At 56.2% G+C, this 12,137-nt stretch overlaps 1 protein-coding gene across 1 annotated transcript in view; it reads right to left on the minus strand.

Annotated features, from left to right (window-relative positions):
* PITPNM3 (PITPNM family member 3) overlaps positions 1–12,137 on the minus strand; it is an 89,111-nt gene that overhangs the window by 39,697 nt on the left and 37,277 nt on the right. The window contains exon 4 of the mRNA XM_059046669.2: positions 4,004–4,051. Within this exon, the coding sequence (XP_058902652.1) occupies positions 4,004–4,051 (48 nt within the window). The remainder of the gene's footprint in view (positions 1–4,003; positions 4,052–12,137) is intronic.

Raw genomic sequence — 12,137 nt, forward strand, 5'->3', positions numbered from 1 at the left:
CTGGGGAGGGGCTTGCTAGTGTGCCCTCCACAGGGCCGGATGCACTGCTGGAGTCGTCCAACTAGCTTAAGAGAAAACTGTGCTTGGAGTCTGCATGCTCCTTCTAGAAGTCAGTCTGGAAAGGAAGGGGAGGGCTGGTGGGGAAGGTGGGCAGGTAGGTGATGTGGACGGAGGCCGGTCTCATCCTTTACTGGAGGGGAATCAGTAGAGGGCATCGGGAGGCCATGAGGACAAGTCTGCCTCCTGTGAAGGTCTCTCTCACGCTCTGGGGGAAGAACCACAGTGGGAGAGACCGGAGGCAGGGAGGCCAGCGTGGGAGGATGGAGCCACCCAGTAGAGAGAAGATGGTGGCCTCGGCTGGAGAAGGGATGGGGGATGGAGTGGGTGGAGGCGTGAGAGATCTGCTGGGAGTAGAATGGATGCGCTCGGGGGTCTGATCTGACTCTGGAAGGTGGAGGGGAAGGGGAAGTTTAGAAGGATGCCCAGGTGTCTGGCACGAGTTTGCGGAAAATGGCGCCATTCACTTCGTACAGAAGAACAGGAGTGAGGTTCAATGAGCAGGTAATAAGCTCCCCGAGTCCTTACACCCAGCAGCAAGTCAGGTGCCAGAAGTGCTCTGTAAATGTCGGCTCTGCTGTGGGGTAGCGTGAACACGGCAGAACAGCCAGACGTGCAGGCAAAGGAAACCAGGAGACAGAGGCAGCGACGGAAAATCAGAGAGCGCTAGAATGTCAGAGCTAGGAGGGGCTCTACGTACAGACGGGCCAGGAGACCAGCCATAGGCAGGAGCTTAGGCTGCACCGCAAGTTTGCTGGAGGGGTGGGGGGCCCAGGTCTCCTGCACCCTGGTCCGAGCCCCTCTCTCCCCTCTGCCTCCACCGGCCCCTCTGCACTGGTTCCCTAGGCTTCCCCAAGTCTGGTTCCAAACAGCAAGCACAAGCCAGAGGCAGCAGGCTGCCAGCACACCTGTGCAGCTGCAGGATGAAGGCCGGGCTGCCGGGCAGAGGAGGGAGGATTCCAGGACACTCCCCGAGTCCCCCAGCCATGGTCACAGCAGACAAGGCCTTACAATCCCATGCCTGCCCGTGAGCTGGGAGGGCCCTGAAGGCCCCTTTCCTGCACTCCCAACCCTTGTGACCAGCTCAGGAGGGCTCCCCGGGGACTCAGACTGGGACAGTGACAACAGAGCCAGCCACAGGACCAACAGGGAAAAGACTGGACTCCGTAAGATGCTGAGATTCACCCCCGTGCCTGCACCAGGGGTTCCAAGGCTCATCCAAAAGCCAGTAATAAGCGAGAACCACGCAACGCTTCCTATCTGTGAGGTGCAGACCTTGGCACCCATGTACATTATTCCCTCTATGCCCTCGGCGACTGTCAAAGTAGACATTACGATCATCTTTCCACAGCTGAGTAAACAGAGGCCCAGAGAGGTTAGGTAACTTGCCCAAAGAAGCACAGAGAGTAAATGGAGGAACAGGGCCTCAAGCCCAGGCCTGACACCTTTAAAGCTCAGACGCTATGGCACCAGTCCCAGGATTTTCTGACTCCCGGTCCAGGGCAATTTTTACCACTTCCCACCTTGTTTTTAGTGAGGTTTCGAAAACCGAGTGGCAATATTAAATAAGGTAATATGCACAGAGGTGTAACGTAAATGGTGGAGCACATCATAAATGTCAGGCATTTGCCATTATTCTATTTTTATTCAGGGTCACAGACTTTTATTTTGCCAGTTTTGGTGACAAACGCAAGTCACCATCTACTACCACCGTCACCTCATCAAAGAAAAAGTCTTTGAATGCCGTAATGTGTAGACGGGACCAAAGTGCGGAATAAAAAGCTGTTCGCTCAACTGAATGCATTCAGTGTTCTGGGAAAACCCGTTACAGGACCGTCGTTTGTCTCGTTGTCAGAAATACTGGGTTTGTGCTTGGCGATCACTGACTTCAATGACCATTTCAGCTCCGAAATTCTTCCATGCAGCTACTGCTATTCTTTACTAAACAAGAACATCCTCGAGGAGCAGAGGTGGATGACAGCCGCCCGCAATCTCATTCTGACTAAAATCTATAACCGTGGTGTAAAAACCGGAAAAAAAAACAAACAAAAGGGCTTTGTTTCTCCTTAAACACGCATTTTTCCCCAACCAGGTCCAGAAGACACCAAACGTCTGATCGATTCATTTGTGTCTGTGGAGAACAGAGCTGTGGTTTGGCGCTTCCGAGACAGCGGCAGGTGGTGGCCGTGTTTTTCACTCTGAGGCCGAGGCCGAGGCCGCTGTGGTTTCTTCTTCCTAGGGGCCCAGAAGGCGTGATCTGGGCTTGGTTCCTCTCTCACATTCCCGAGGAATGTGATCCTGTGTTAAGCATGCTTTTATTTTATTATGTTTGACATCTCTGGGGGCAGCCTAGCTGGCCAGGGAGAGACTGCCCCTTCCAGGCCATGCTAATTCCTAGAGATAATAAACAGCTCACCCTGGAACGCACCTTTCACATGCAAACCAACCCATCCTGGGGCCTCAGCTCCAGCCACCTCCTTTATCTAACTCCCGAACACCAGGCCAATATCCCCCCTGCCCTAAATCACCGTGGGGCCAAGTGCCCAAGAACTAGCGACCGCCCCTGTGGCCCAGAGCCTGCGCGACATTATTCAATCCAGCCAGTCCTCAGCTGTTTCCCCTGCCCTGAGGTGCCTTTCCCAAGGAAAACACAATCCAGGCTCTGGGCCCGGCTGCACCAAACCTGGTGCTTCCCCCATGGCCCCTGCCCTGGGGAAGTGTAAATAACAAATTCTTCTGTCAATGGCTTTGATCTGTCAATGGCTTTGATCTCTCGGGATCTTCACTGAGTCACCTCCCGTGGGTACATTTTAACACCCAGCTCCCCTCCTGCTGAACTTGGTTCCTCACACCCTGTAAGGACACAGGAGAGAGAACTGCCCCCCTCTCTGCACTGCCCCTCCCCTTGCCCGGTGCACTTAAGGCCTGAGTCTTGGGGGGGGCTCACCCCTCCCAGAGACACTCAGGGCTCCCAACCCCTAAGGGGCTTCATCTATGAACTGCCACCGGATGTCTGAAGCGTGGAAATCTTCTCCAAGGCCTGTGCACCTACTCAGGCCGTGGGAAGCTGGCGCTACAGGTACCCCTCCCGTTAGCTGACAGATGCAAGGGCTTGGAGGAAGAACTCAAGAAAGGCTTCAGCCTGGGGAGGGCGTGGACAGAGTGGGCTGCAACCACAGACCAAAAGAGCAGGGGAGAGAAGGAAGGAAAGTTCTGAGCCCCCCTCCACCAGATACACACAAAGACCCCAGTCCCCAGCCCTGGCTTCCTGTGGAACTCAACAGTGCCAACAGCAAAGACGTCCAGCTCAGACTCCTCATCAAACCTCCAGGGAAGATGCCCTGAGGTCACTGGGCCAGAAACCGACATCTTTACCAAGTCTCTCTCCTGGGTCTAATCCTGTGCTCGGCCTCTGGAGAAAACACAGGCAGAAGGAAATCTGAGACGCCTGTACCATACGAAGGACACAAGGGAGGCCCCGCTCTGCAGACGAGGCCTCTGAGTGATGGCACAGATGATCGTGACCCCCGGCACAGCCTCGGTTACCGTGTCACCCACTGCGGTTCCTGGCAGTTGTGTCCCCCGAGAGAGACGGTCTCAATGGCTCAGGAGGGCTGGCTCCACTTTCCGGTGCCCCCCTCTGCCCACAGGCAGACCACGCACGAGGCTTTCCATGGTTCCACCTGTGCTGCTGGGCTCAGCCTCCCGGCCCATCAGCCTCAGGCCCCTTCCTGTGGTCCTGCCCCCCCCCCCCCCGAGCTGCCCAGCATGTAGGAAGTTGGGAACCCGTGGAGCTCAGCTCCTGGGGCAGAGAGTGGCCCCGGCCCTCCGAGCCCGCACAGTAGTCAAGACCCTACCACCTGAGTGCATGAGGGGGCCCCTGGCCCAAGGAGCCTGGACCCGTCCAAGGTGAAGAAAAGACCCCCGGGGGCCAGGTTTCACTCACGTTGCTTCTCCTGGAGGATGCTGGATGTGCACGGCACGTTCCCTTCTCCTGCAGAAGAAGAGAAGAGAGGTGAACAGATTCCGCATCACTGTCGCCCAGACCCTGGGAGGCCGCTGTGGCCCCATTGGCCCCTCCTGTCCAGCTGCCCCCTCCCGGAGCCAAGGGCCGGAGGTGAGCACCAGGGAACACCCAGCCCCTCACGCCCTGCCCTGCCTCTGCCACACCCAGCTCTCCGCCCTTTCTACCCGACAAAGCCCGAGCCCTGACGCCATTGCCTGGGGAGGCACCACCTTTTCACCTCTGCCCACCTGCCTAAAGCAGCTGCTTGTCTGGGGTGGCCCTTTTCTACACTTACTCTCATCTCTGAGGGTGGCTGCCTCCCTGCAGACAACTGGAAATCTCTGCCTCTAGGCCAGCCTTTAGTCTCCGAAGTCCTTGACCCATGTCCCCCACCGCCTCCTGGACCTCAGCTCAGCAGGTAGCGCATGCGCACGACGACCACAGAGAGCGTCCTGGAACTGCCCGTTCCCAAGTCCCCACCTCAATGAGGGCACCACCTTCTCCCCAAGCCTGGGAATCACCCGTGACCCCTTTCCCTGCCTCGTCCCCACTTTCAGTCAGTCACAGAGTGCTGGGGCCGTCTGCCTCATTCTCTCCTCCTTACTCTCTCCTTCTCCACCGGATTTGGACTCCCCAGTGGAAAGGGTTTCTGTGCTGTTCACTGGTGTGTCTCCAGGCCTAAAACAGTGCGTCTCAGTCAATAACTGTTGAATGAATAAATGAAACACACACACACAAACACACACACACACACACACACACACACACCCCACTCCCCAAATACAGAACTCCATCCCGTCTCCCTGGACTATTGCAATAGCTCTTCCTTTTGATGAGAAGCTTTTTTCTATAATTATGAAAGTAACACAACTTCCTTATGGAAAATTTGGAAAACACCAACCAGCAGAGAAAAGGGAAAAGATTCCTTATAATCCCATGACTGAGAGAAAACTACTGGTCCTCATTCTATGTCATTCCTCCCAGGCTGCTTTCCATAAACACTTTTTTGGGCCAACTGAGATCATATCATCTCTCTGTGGGCAGGGATTATGTATGTCATTTATCTCTGTATCCCCAACAAATAGATCAATGGTTGGCTCGTGGAAGGTATCACAGATGATAAAGAAGCACAAAATACACTTTCTGTACTTCAAGTTGAAGCATGAATAAATAAATAAAGCTACGAAACCTCTGTAAACATCACTCCAACAGCTATAGAACATTCTGTTGAGGGGATACATCACGGTTGACTTTTAAATTATCCTATTGGCAGAAAGTTTCAAAATTTCACCATTATAATTACTGCTGCAAGGAACATCTTTGTGGCTGAAGCTCTTTCTGCCTGTTTTATGATTTCCTTAACATACAGCCACAGAAGGAAAATGTTGGGTCAAAGGGTAAGAACATTTTTAAGGCTCCGGATGTTTACTGCCTGATTGCTTTCCAGAGAGGCATATGTTCTGATTTACACACCCAGTCGCAGCAGAAGTAAGGGCTGCTCTTAACAGACACTCACCTCCCCAGCATTTACATTGGTCTGTCAAATTTCTCTGCCTCTAGTTTCACCAGATTAATCTTTCGAAAACTGGCCTGCCCAGGCCACTCTCTTGCTCCAAGCCCTCCAGTGACTCGCCGTCACCAAATTCTCAGCCTGGCAAGCAAGCCTCTCTGTAAAGTGGCCCCTGCCCACCCCTCCTGCCTCATCTCCACCAGCCAAATGACCTGTACACCATTAGGGCTCTTCTATCTTTCTCTGTCGAACACGCTGTATCCTGTGGGCTGGGTGGAGAACCAACCCGAGGCCACCTCTTCCACGAAGACTTTGATCCTTCCTCAAAGGGCTCAATTCTCAGGACCTTTGTCCTCAAAGGTCAGCTCTGCATCCCAACGGACTCACGGGGTCAGGTTCAGCAAAGGCCAGTTCCCTTCCATCGCGAATGCTCCCCTCCAGCCCACCCCACCTAACTGGAAGGCTCAGAAGGGGACCTAAGCCAAACCCCCAGGAGCTAGAAAATTAAAATTCTCTGTGCCCAGAGTGAGGCTGGAATCTGAGAAGTGGAATCCCCGGCCCTCAGCTGACCTCAGCCCACCGAGAGCCCAGTCAGCTAGCAGTTCTGTCTGAGCCCCCCAGAGATCTTCAGCCAGGGGAGCCCCTTGGCATCAGGAGTCCTAGCCCTGGCTCTGTGGCACCGTGTTTTGGGCCTCGATTATACACATCTGTTCAATGGAAGGTCTCACTCTACCCTGCTGAAGGGTCCTCCAGCTCTGCCAGGACAGGGGTCCAGGGCCAGGGGGACAGCGCAAAGTTGCCAGACTGGAGTCTAGGGCATGGGCCAAGCAATGTATAAGTCACGCCTCCAGCCTGAAAACTCTAGCTAGAGGCAGGATCCCGCTGCCCAGGTGGGACCCTCTCTCCCGACCCCGACCATGCCGGCGGAACCTACAGATACCAGGTCTGGCGTCCCCGGCTTCCTGAGCACGTCTGAGGTCCCCACAAAAATGTGTCCACAGCTTCCCCAAGAACCCCAGTTCTCCAAGGAAGGCTCCAGGGCACGGCGAGAAGCCAGCTCCAGGCCTCTGCCAGGGGCCTTGAACGCCTTTCCTCGTGCAAAGCTGCCGGCCCCTCCCCTGCAGACTCAAGGGCGGCTCCAGTGTAGGAAATGCCACCAGCTCCCCGCCAACAATCCCGGGGCTGATGGGCGACTCCCTTCCAAGGGAATGAACCATCCCAGATGCCATGCACCGCAATCCAGCGCCCTGTTTTCTGCAGCCTCTGCCTGCTAGGGCTGCCTTCATGGCTCATGTCACCTGAATCCTAATCTGTCTCCCTCCTCCGTGGGATCAGGGCCTCTGGGCACTCTCAAAGGCAGGAGTAGGGAATGGAAAGAGCACAGAGTTGGAGTCAGGAGGCTGAGATTCCCTTCCAGGTTCCCATGGACTCGGACTCACTGTGTGACCTGACACAAGTCACTTTGCCTCTCTGGGCCTCATTCCCACAATCCAGTGTGGGTCCAGTGCTCTCTAAGGACCCTACAAGTACTGAAAGTCTTTGGTTGTACTGCATTTCAGTTAAACACCTGGACTCAAATCTTGGTAACCATGTACCCTTGGACAAGTCACTTAACCTCTGCATGCCTCAGTCTTCTAATCTATAAAATGGGGACAGGAGTGCTACCTACCTCAGAGGGTTATTGTGAATATCAAATGATTAATGCGTGTAAAGCCCTAAGCACACAGCCCAGCACACAGTAGCTATTCAAGGTGCGAGGACTGGTCTGATTGTTGCTTCATTTACTTATTTACTTTTAACAACTGGCTCAAGACCTCATCTCTTTTGTCACCATCACGACTCCAGGTGGAGTCAGGTAGAGAGACTCAATGGTTAGTGCTGGGTGCCGGCTCACAGGGCTCCCCGGGCCCAGGGGTCATGGCAGAGCCTGTGCTCCAGAGACGCCCAGGTAGAGAACAGAGGCCTGGGCACCCTTGCAGAGTAGCCCCCCGACAGCATGACAAGGTGCCCGCAGACCGCTTCCCCGGGTGCCAGAGCAGCACTGATGCGGACAGAGCAAGGGAGATCCCACGTCAGATGTCAGATGTGTAGGTCAGGACCGGACACGAGCATCCTGTCTGAGCACGAGGAGTCCAGGGGGAGAGTCAGCTCCCGCCACCCAGCAGGACAGATGCCTCACATCGAGATGAAGACACTCACTTATAAAACCTCTTCTATTTATCTATCTGCCAAGCACTGTGCCAGGGGCCGTGGGGGACGCGGAGATGAAAAAAAAGGCAGGGGCCCTCGTTCAAAAAGAAAAAAAAAAAAAAAAAAAAAAAAACCTGGGGATTCCCTGGCAGTCCAGTAAGTGGGACACGCACTTTCACTGCCAAGGGCACCGGTTTAATCCCGACTCGGGAACCAAGATCCCACAAGCCATGAGGTCCAGCCAAAAAAAAAAAAAACTGTTAAAGTTACTAAAATACAGTTTTTCCCTTTGTCCTTTCCTGACCTGTCCTGGTGTTTTTTATTTGCTACTTAATGTTGCACTCCCTCGTGCACAGGGATACCTGAGGGGTGAGTGCAGACCCTCACAGGTGCCCGGGGGCGCCCGCTTCTCAACGTGGCACCCAGGCACGTGGGCCATCAGCTACCAGGGTCCCCCTCCCGCCAGCTGCTGGATCCTGGCACCGCGCCGGGACCGAGAGCAGGAAAGGTGGGCCAGGCGTCCACCCTTCCGACTGCCTGCTGCCCCGACCCCCCGGGCAGGCAGGTGACCCCCAAGGGTACTGCAGCCTCGGCATCAAAACACTCTAGGTCCCTGGACGGGGTGGGTGAGAGGCCTGCCCTCTCTGAGTCACCCACCGAAGGCACCGCAGCACTGCCAGCCCAGGGCGGGGACGGCTGCTCTGTACTGACACTGGGCTCCATGCCTCTGAGTCCCGGCACCCAGGCCCCTGCTTGGGGGAGGATGTGGGTGGCAGAGGGTAGGAGAGCGGGAGGCCAAGAGCCCATCCTGGGAGGCAGCGAGGGGGAGGGGGGCGGCCGAGCGTGAACCAAGCTCCCAGCCCCAGCACATCCTCCACTGTCCGGCCAAGCTGCACTTACAGAACACAGATCTGAAGATAAAATCATTCCGAATTGAGATCATTTAACCCCGAGCCCCAGGCCTTTCAGAGCACTGGCCACAGCCCTGGCTACAACAACATACACCTCTGGGGTTTCTCCGGTACCTGCTCTGTGCCAGATGCTGGGGGAAGGGGAGGCGATGGGCCAGGTCTAGCCCATCAGCTCCCAGCTCTCAGGCCAGGCCCTAGGAGCGACTCACCTAGATGCTTTCCAAGATGCTGCTACCAAGCAATACTTCATTACCAGAAAGGAAATAGGATTTGTAGCCCAGGCAGGATTTCAGTGGGCAGTAATGCCTGCTGGGGGAGTGGAGCTGGGTCATTAAAGCTGGGGGTCGGGGGGAAGCAGGGGTGTAGAGGCGGGAAGAAGCCAGGAGGGAGTGTCACTGAGAAGCTGGAACACAGGATTCACACCGGTGTCACATGGGTAGAAGGAAGAATGTTGGGGAGGTCAGAGCCGGCCCCACCAGTGCGGGCTCCGTTGTGGAAACCAGAAAGGCTGTCCCTGGGCTGCAGAGCTTGTGGTTTGCCCAGTGCTTTCCCACCTGTTAGATCACTAAGATCTCACACCTGTGCAGAAGAGGGTGCCTTCCCAGGTAAGGAAGCTGGGGCTCAGAAGGATCAAGTCACTTACCCAGTTTTATATCTGGTCCCTTTCAACGTCCTCACATCTGCTGGGGGCTCTTCCCATGACCTCTGCCCCCTATTGGGGGAGGGGCTTTCTAGAGCAGGGGCTTCCTGGGATGGCTCAGGCAGTGTGGGCAGTGCTTCCTGAAGTCGGGAGGTCAGGGGCTGAGGAGTGGGGGGCAGGAGGAATGCAGAAGGGGTTGTTTGTAAGGGCTGCTGGGGAAAAGCGTCCAGAGGCTGGAGCTGACCAGTGCTTCCTCAAGCTCGGATGCCCGAGCCCGGCGAGGCCCCCGACCTGGACACGAAGGGGCTCACTGCGTGACACGGTAGGTGTGGGGCCCCAGCAGCAGGAAGCCGGCCTCCTCCGCCCAGCCACTGGCTCCGGCTCCAGCTCCGCCGTCCCTCCCAGCCACCAGCAGGCGAGCGCGGAGGAGTCGCGGTGAAGCCGGCTTCCTGATTAGCAGGCTCCCAGGACGAGGGTGATTAACCAGATGTGCCGCTGCTCCAGCCACTGTCTAAATGGGACCCCACTTGGCCTAAGCTTTCCAGGGCCCCTGGGCCCAAGAGGCTCGCCTCAGCTGGAGCTTTCTTCGAATGCAGAAGCCGCCAGCAGCTCCCGCAAACACGACAGGCTACACAGGGAGGGCTGGGTACCGGGAGGGCAGGGCCTCTGCCGCCCACTAATCCCGCCTGTCCCAGCCTCACACCCCCGCGCATCTGAGCCCCATCATGTCCTCCAAGGAGATGCTTCCATATCCCGCCCGTGGTTTCCTGAGTGATTTTATATTTCCTCTTTCCAACCCCCTTCCGACAAACGGTGAGCTCCCCGAGAGCAAGAGAAGCAAACCGGGGGGCCAAAAACAGAGACACTCTCACCCAACACCTGAGACAGGAGGGTCGGGCAGCTGCTGAGGGGGCAATTCAGGCAGACTGGACCTCGGGGACGAAGGGATGGGAATTCTCCTCCTGATATGCAGACCCCGTGGAGCAGGAATGGGGCCAACTGAAGCCCTGTGATCTGCCAGGCCTTGGGGGCCCAAAGCAGGCTCTGGCCAGCCTGGTAACTCAGCTCACGAAGCGGGGCTGAGAAGGAAAGGCCCACACACTCCCCCCTGCTCCGGGTACTACCCAGACGCTGAGCCTCTGCTGGGTTGCAAGGTCAAGGTTCACCCCCATCACTTCTCACCCGGACCATCACCACCCCCTCTACACTCATTCTCTGGTCCCTCCTATTATCGTCTACACTGGCTTCCAGAATCATCTCTCTAAAATGTAGCTTGTCCCTCCCGCTTAAACTATTCCGTGGGTCCCCAGGGGCTCTCCTGATGTTCAAGGCCTTGCCTTCAGCTTCCCCACTACTACCTCTTCTCCGAGATCCCCCCACCCCTCCGGCCACCGCCCCCCACCCCAGCCCAATGCCTAGCATCCCCACTTCAGCCAAGACGAACCCTGAGTAGCTCCCCAGATTTCCCTGCCTTCTCATACCTCCCTCTGTACCTTTGCACCTGCCGCTTCCTCTGCCTCCTGCACCCTCACGGGTCTGTCCAGGGCCCCCGAAGGCCTCCTTCATGCCTCACATCTCAGCTCCAGCTCCGTGTCCTTCTCTGATCCCTCTCGGCCTTGTTCCCACTCTTGCTAGAGTAATGAGCTCACTGGCCTGGAACCGCCCCACCCCCAAGTCTGGGAGCCGGTCAATTCTGGGTCCATTTCTGAGTCATCAGTGTGTCCCCAGCACTGACCCACCGGCACAGGGTCGGACACAGAGTAAGTACCAGTACGTGTGTCCTGAATGCATACGTGAGGGAGGGCGGGCGGGCGGGCACGAACGCACGATGAGCGCCTCACTGCTTCAGGTTCAGAAGGGGAGGCAAAGCACCACCCACCCAGAAAGGCAGAGCTGTAAACGGACGGGTGAGCAGCGCAGGGGCGGCGCTCTGGGAGAGGCTGGGCCGTCGGGGAGGCCCCCTGGGGAGGTACACAGCGTTAGGAGAGCTGGAGAGGAAACCAGGGGAGAAGCAGGCAGAGCTCAGTGGGCTGGAGAGTCAGCAAGCAGCCCCTGGGCATTTGGCTGGAACACAGCGTGAATGGAAGCGGAGGTAGAGCCCAGAAGTCATGAATATCAGAGTACAGATAACCGTGAGATCACCAGATTTAGCAATGACCTTCCAGCCCCTGTGCAACACCCTTCATGGTAGTCATTTCAGGGCTGTCTGACCCCTGCAGGGGTGGGAAACATACTAACCCCAGACAATTATCATTGTTAGAAGGAAGGCTAGGACTGGGATGGCCTCACATGCCAGGCTGGGGGGTTTATACTTCCTTCTTTTTAAAAAAATTTTTATTCATTTATTTACTTATTTTTTTGGCTGCGTTGGGTCTTTGTTGCTGCGCGCAGGCTTTCTCTAGTTGCGGTGAGCGGGGGCTACTCTTCGTTGTGGTGCGCGGGCTTCTCATTGCAGTGGCTTCTCTTGTTCTGGAGCACAGGCTCTAGGCGCGTGGGCTTCAGTAGTTGTGGCGTGCGGGCTCAGTAGTTGTGGCGTGCGGGCTCTAGAGCGCAGGCTCAGTAGTTGTGGCACACGGGCTTAGTTGCTCTGTGGCACGTGGGATCTTCCCGGACCAGGACTCGAACCCGTGTGCCCTGCATTGGCAGGCATATTCTTAACCACTGTGCCCCTATACTTCCTTCTGCAGCCAACAAACACCTAGTTGCCAACTCCATAGCAGAATGATGTTACTGGATTTACATTTTAGAAGCATCACAGTAGGATTGGATAAAGTTGGCCAACTGGCAACGAGAGCCAGCCTTTTTATCCTGTCCCATACCCCT

Source organism: Kogia breviceps, chromosome 19 (assembly GCF_026419965.1).
Source record: "Kogia breviceps isolate mKogBre1 chromosome 19, mKogBre1 haplotype 1, whole genome shotgun sequence".
Taxonomy (NCBI): domain Eukaryota; kingdom Metazoa; phylum Chordata; class Mammalia; order Artiodactyla; family Physeteridae; genus Kogia; species Kogia breviceps.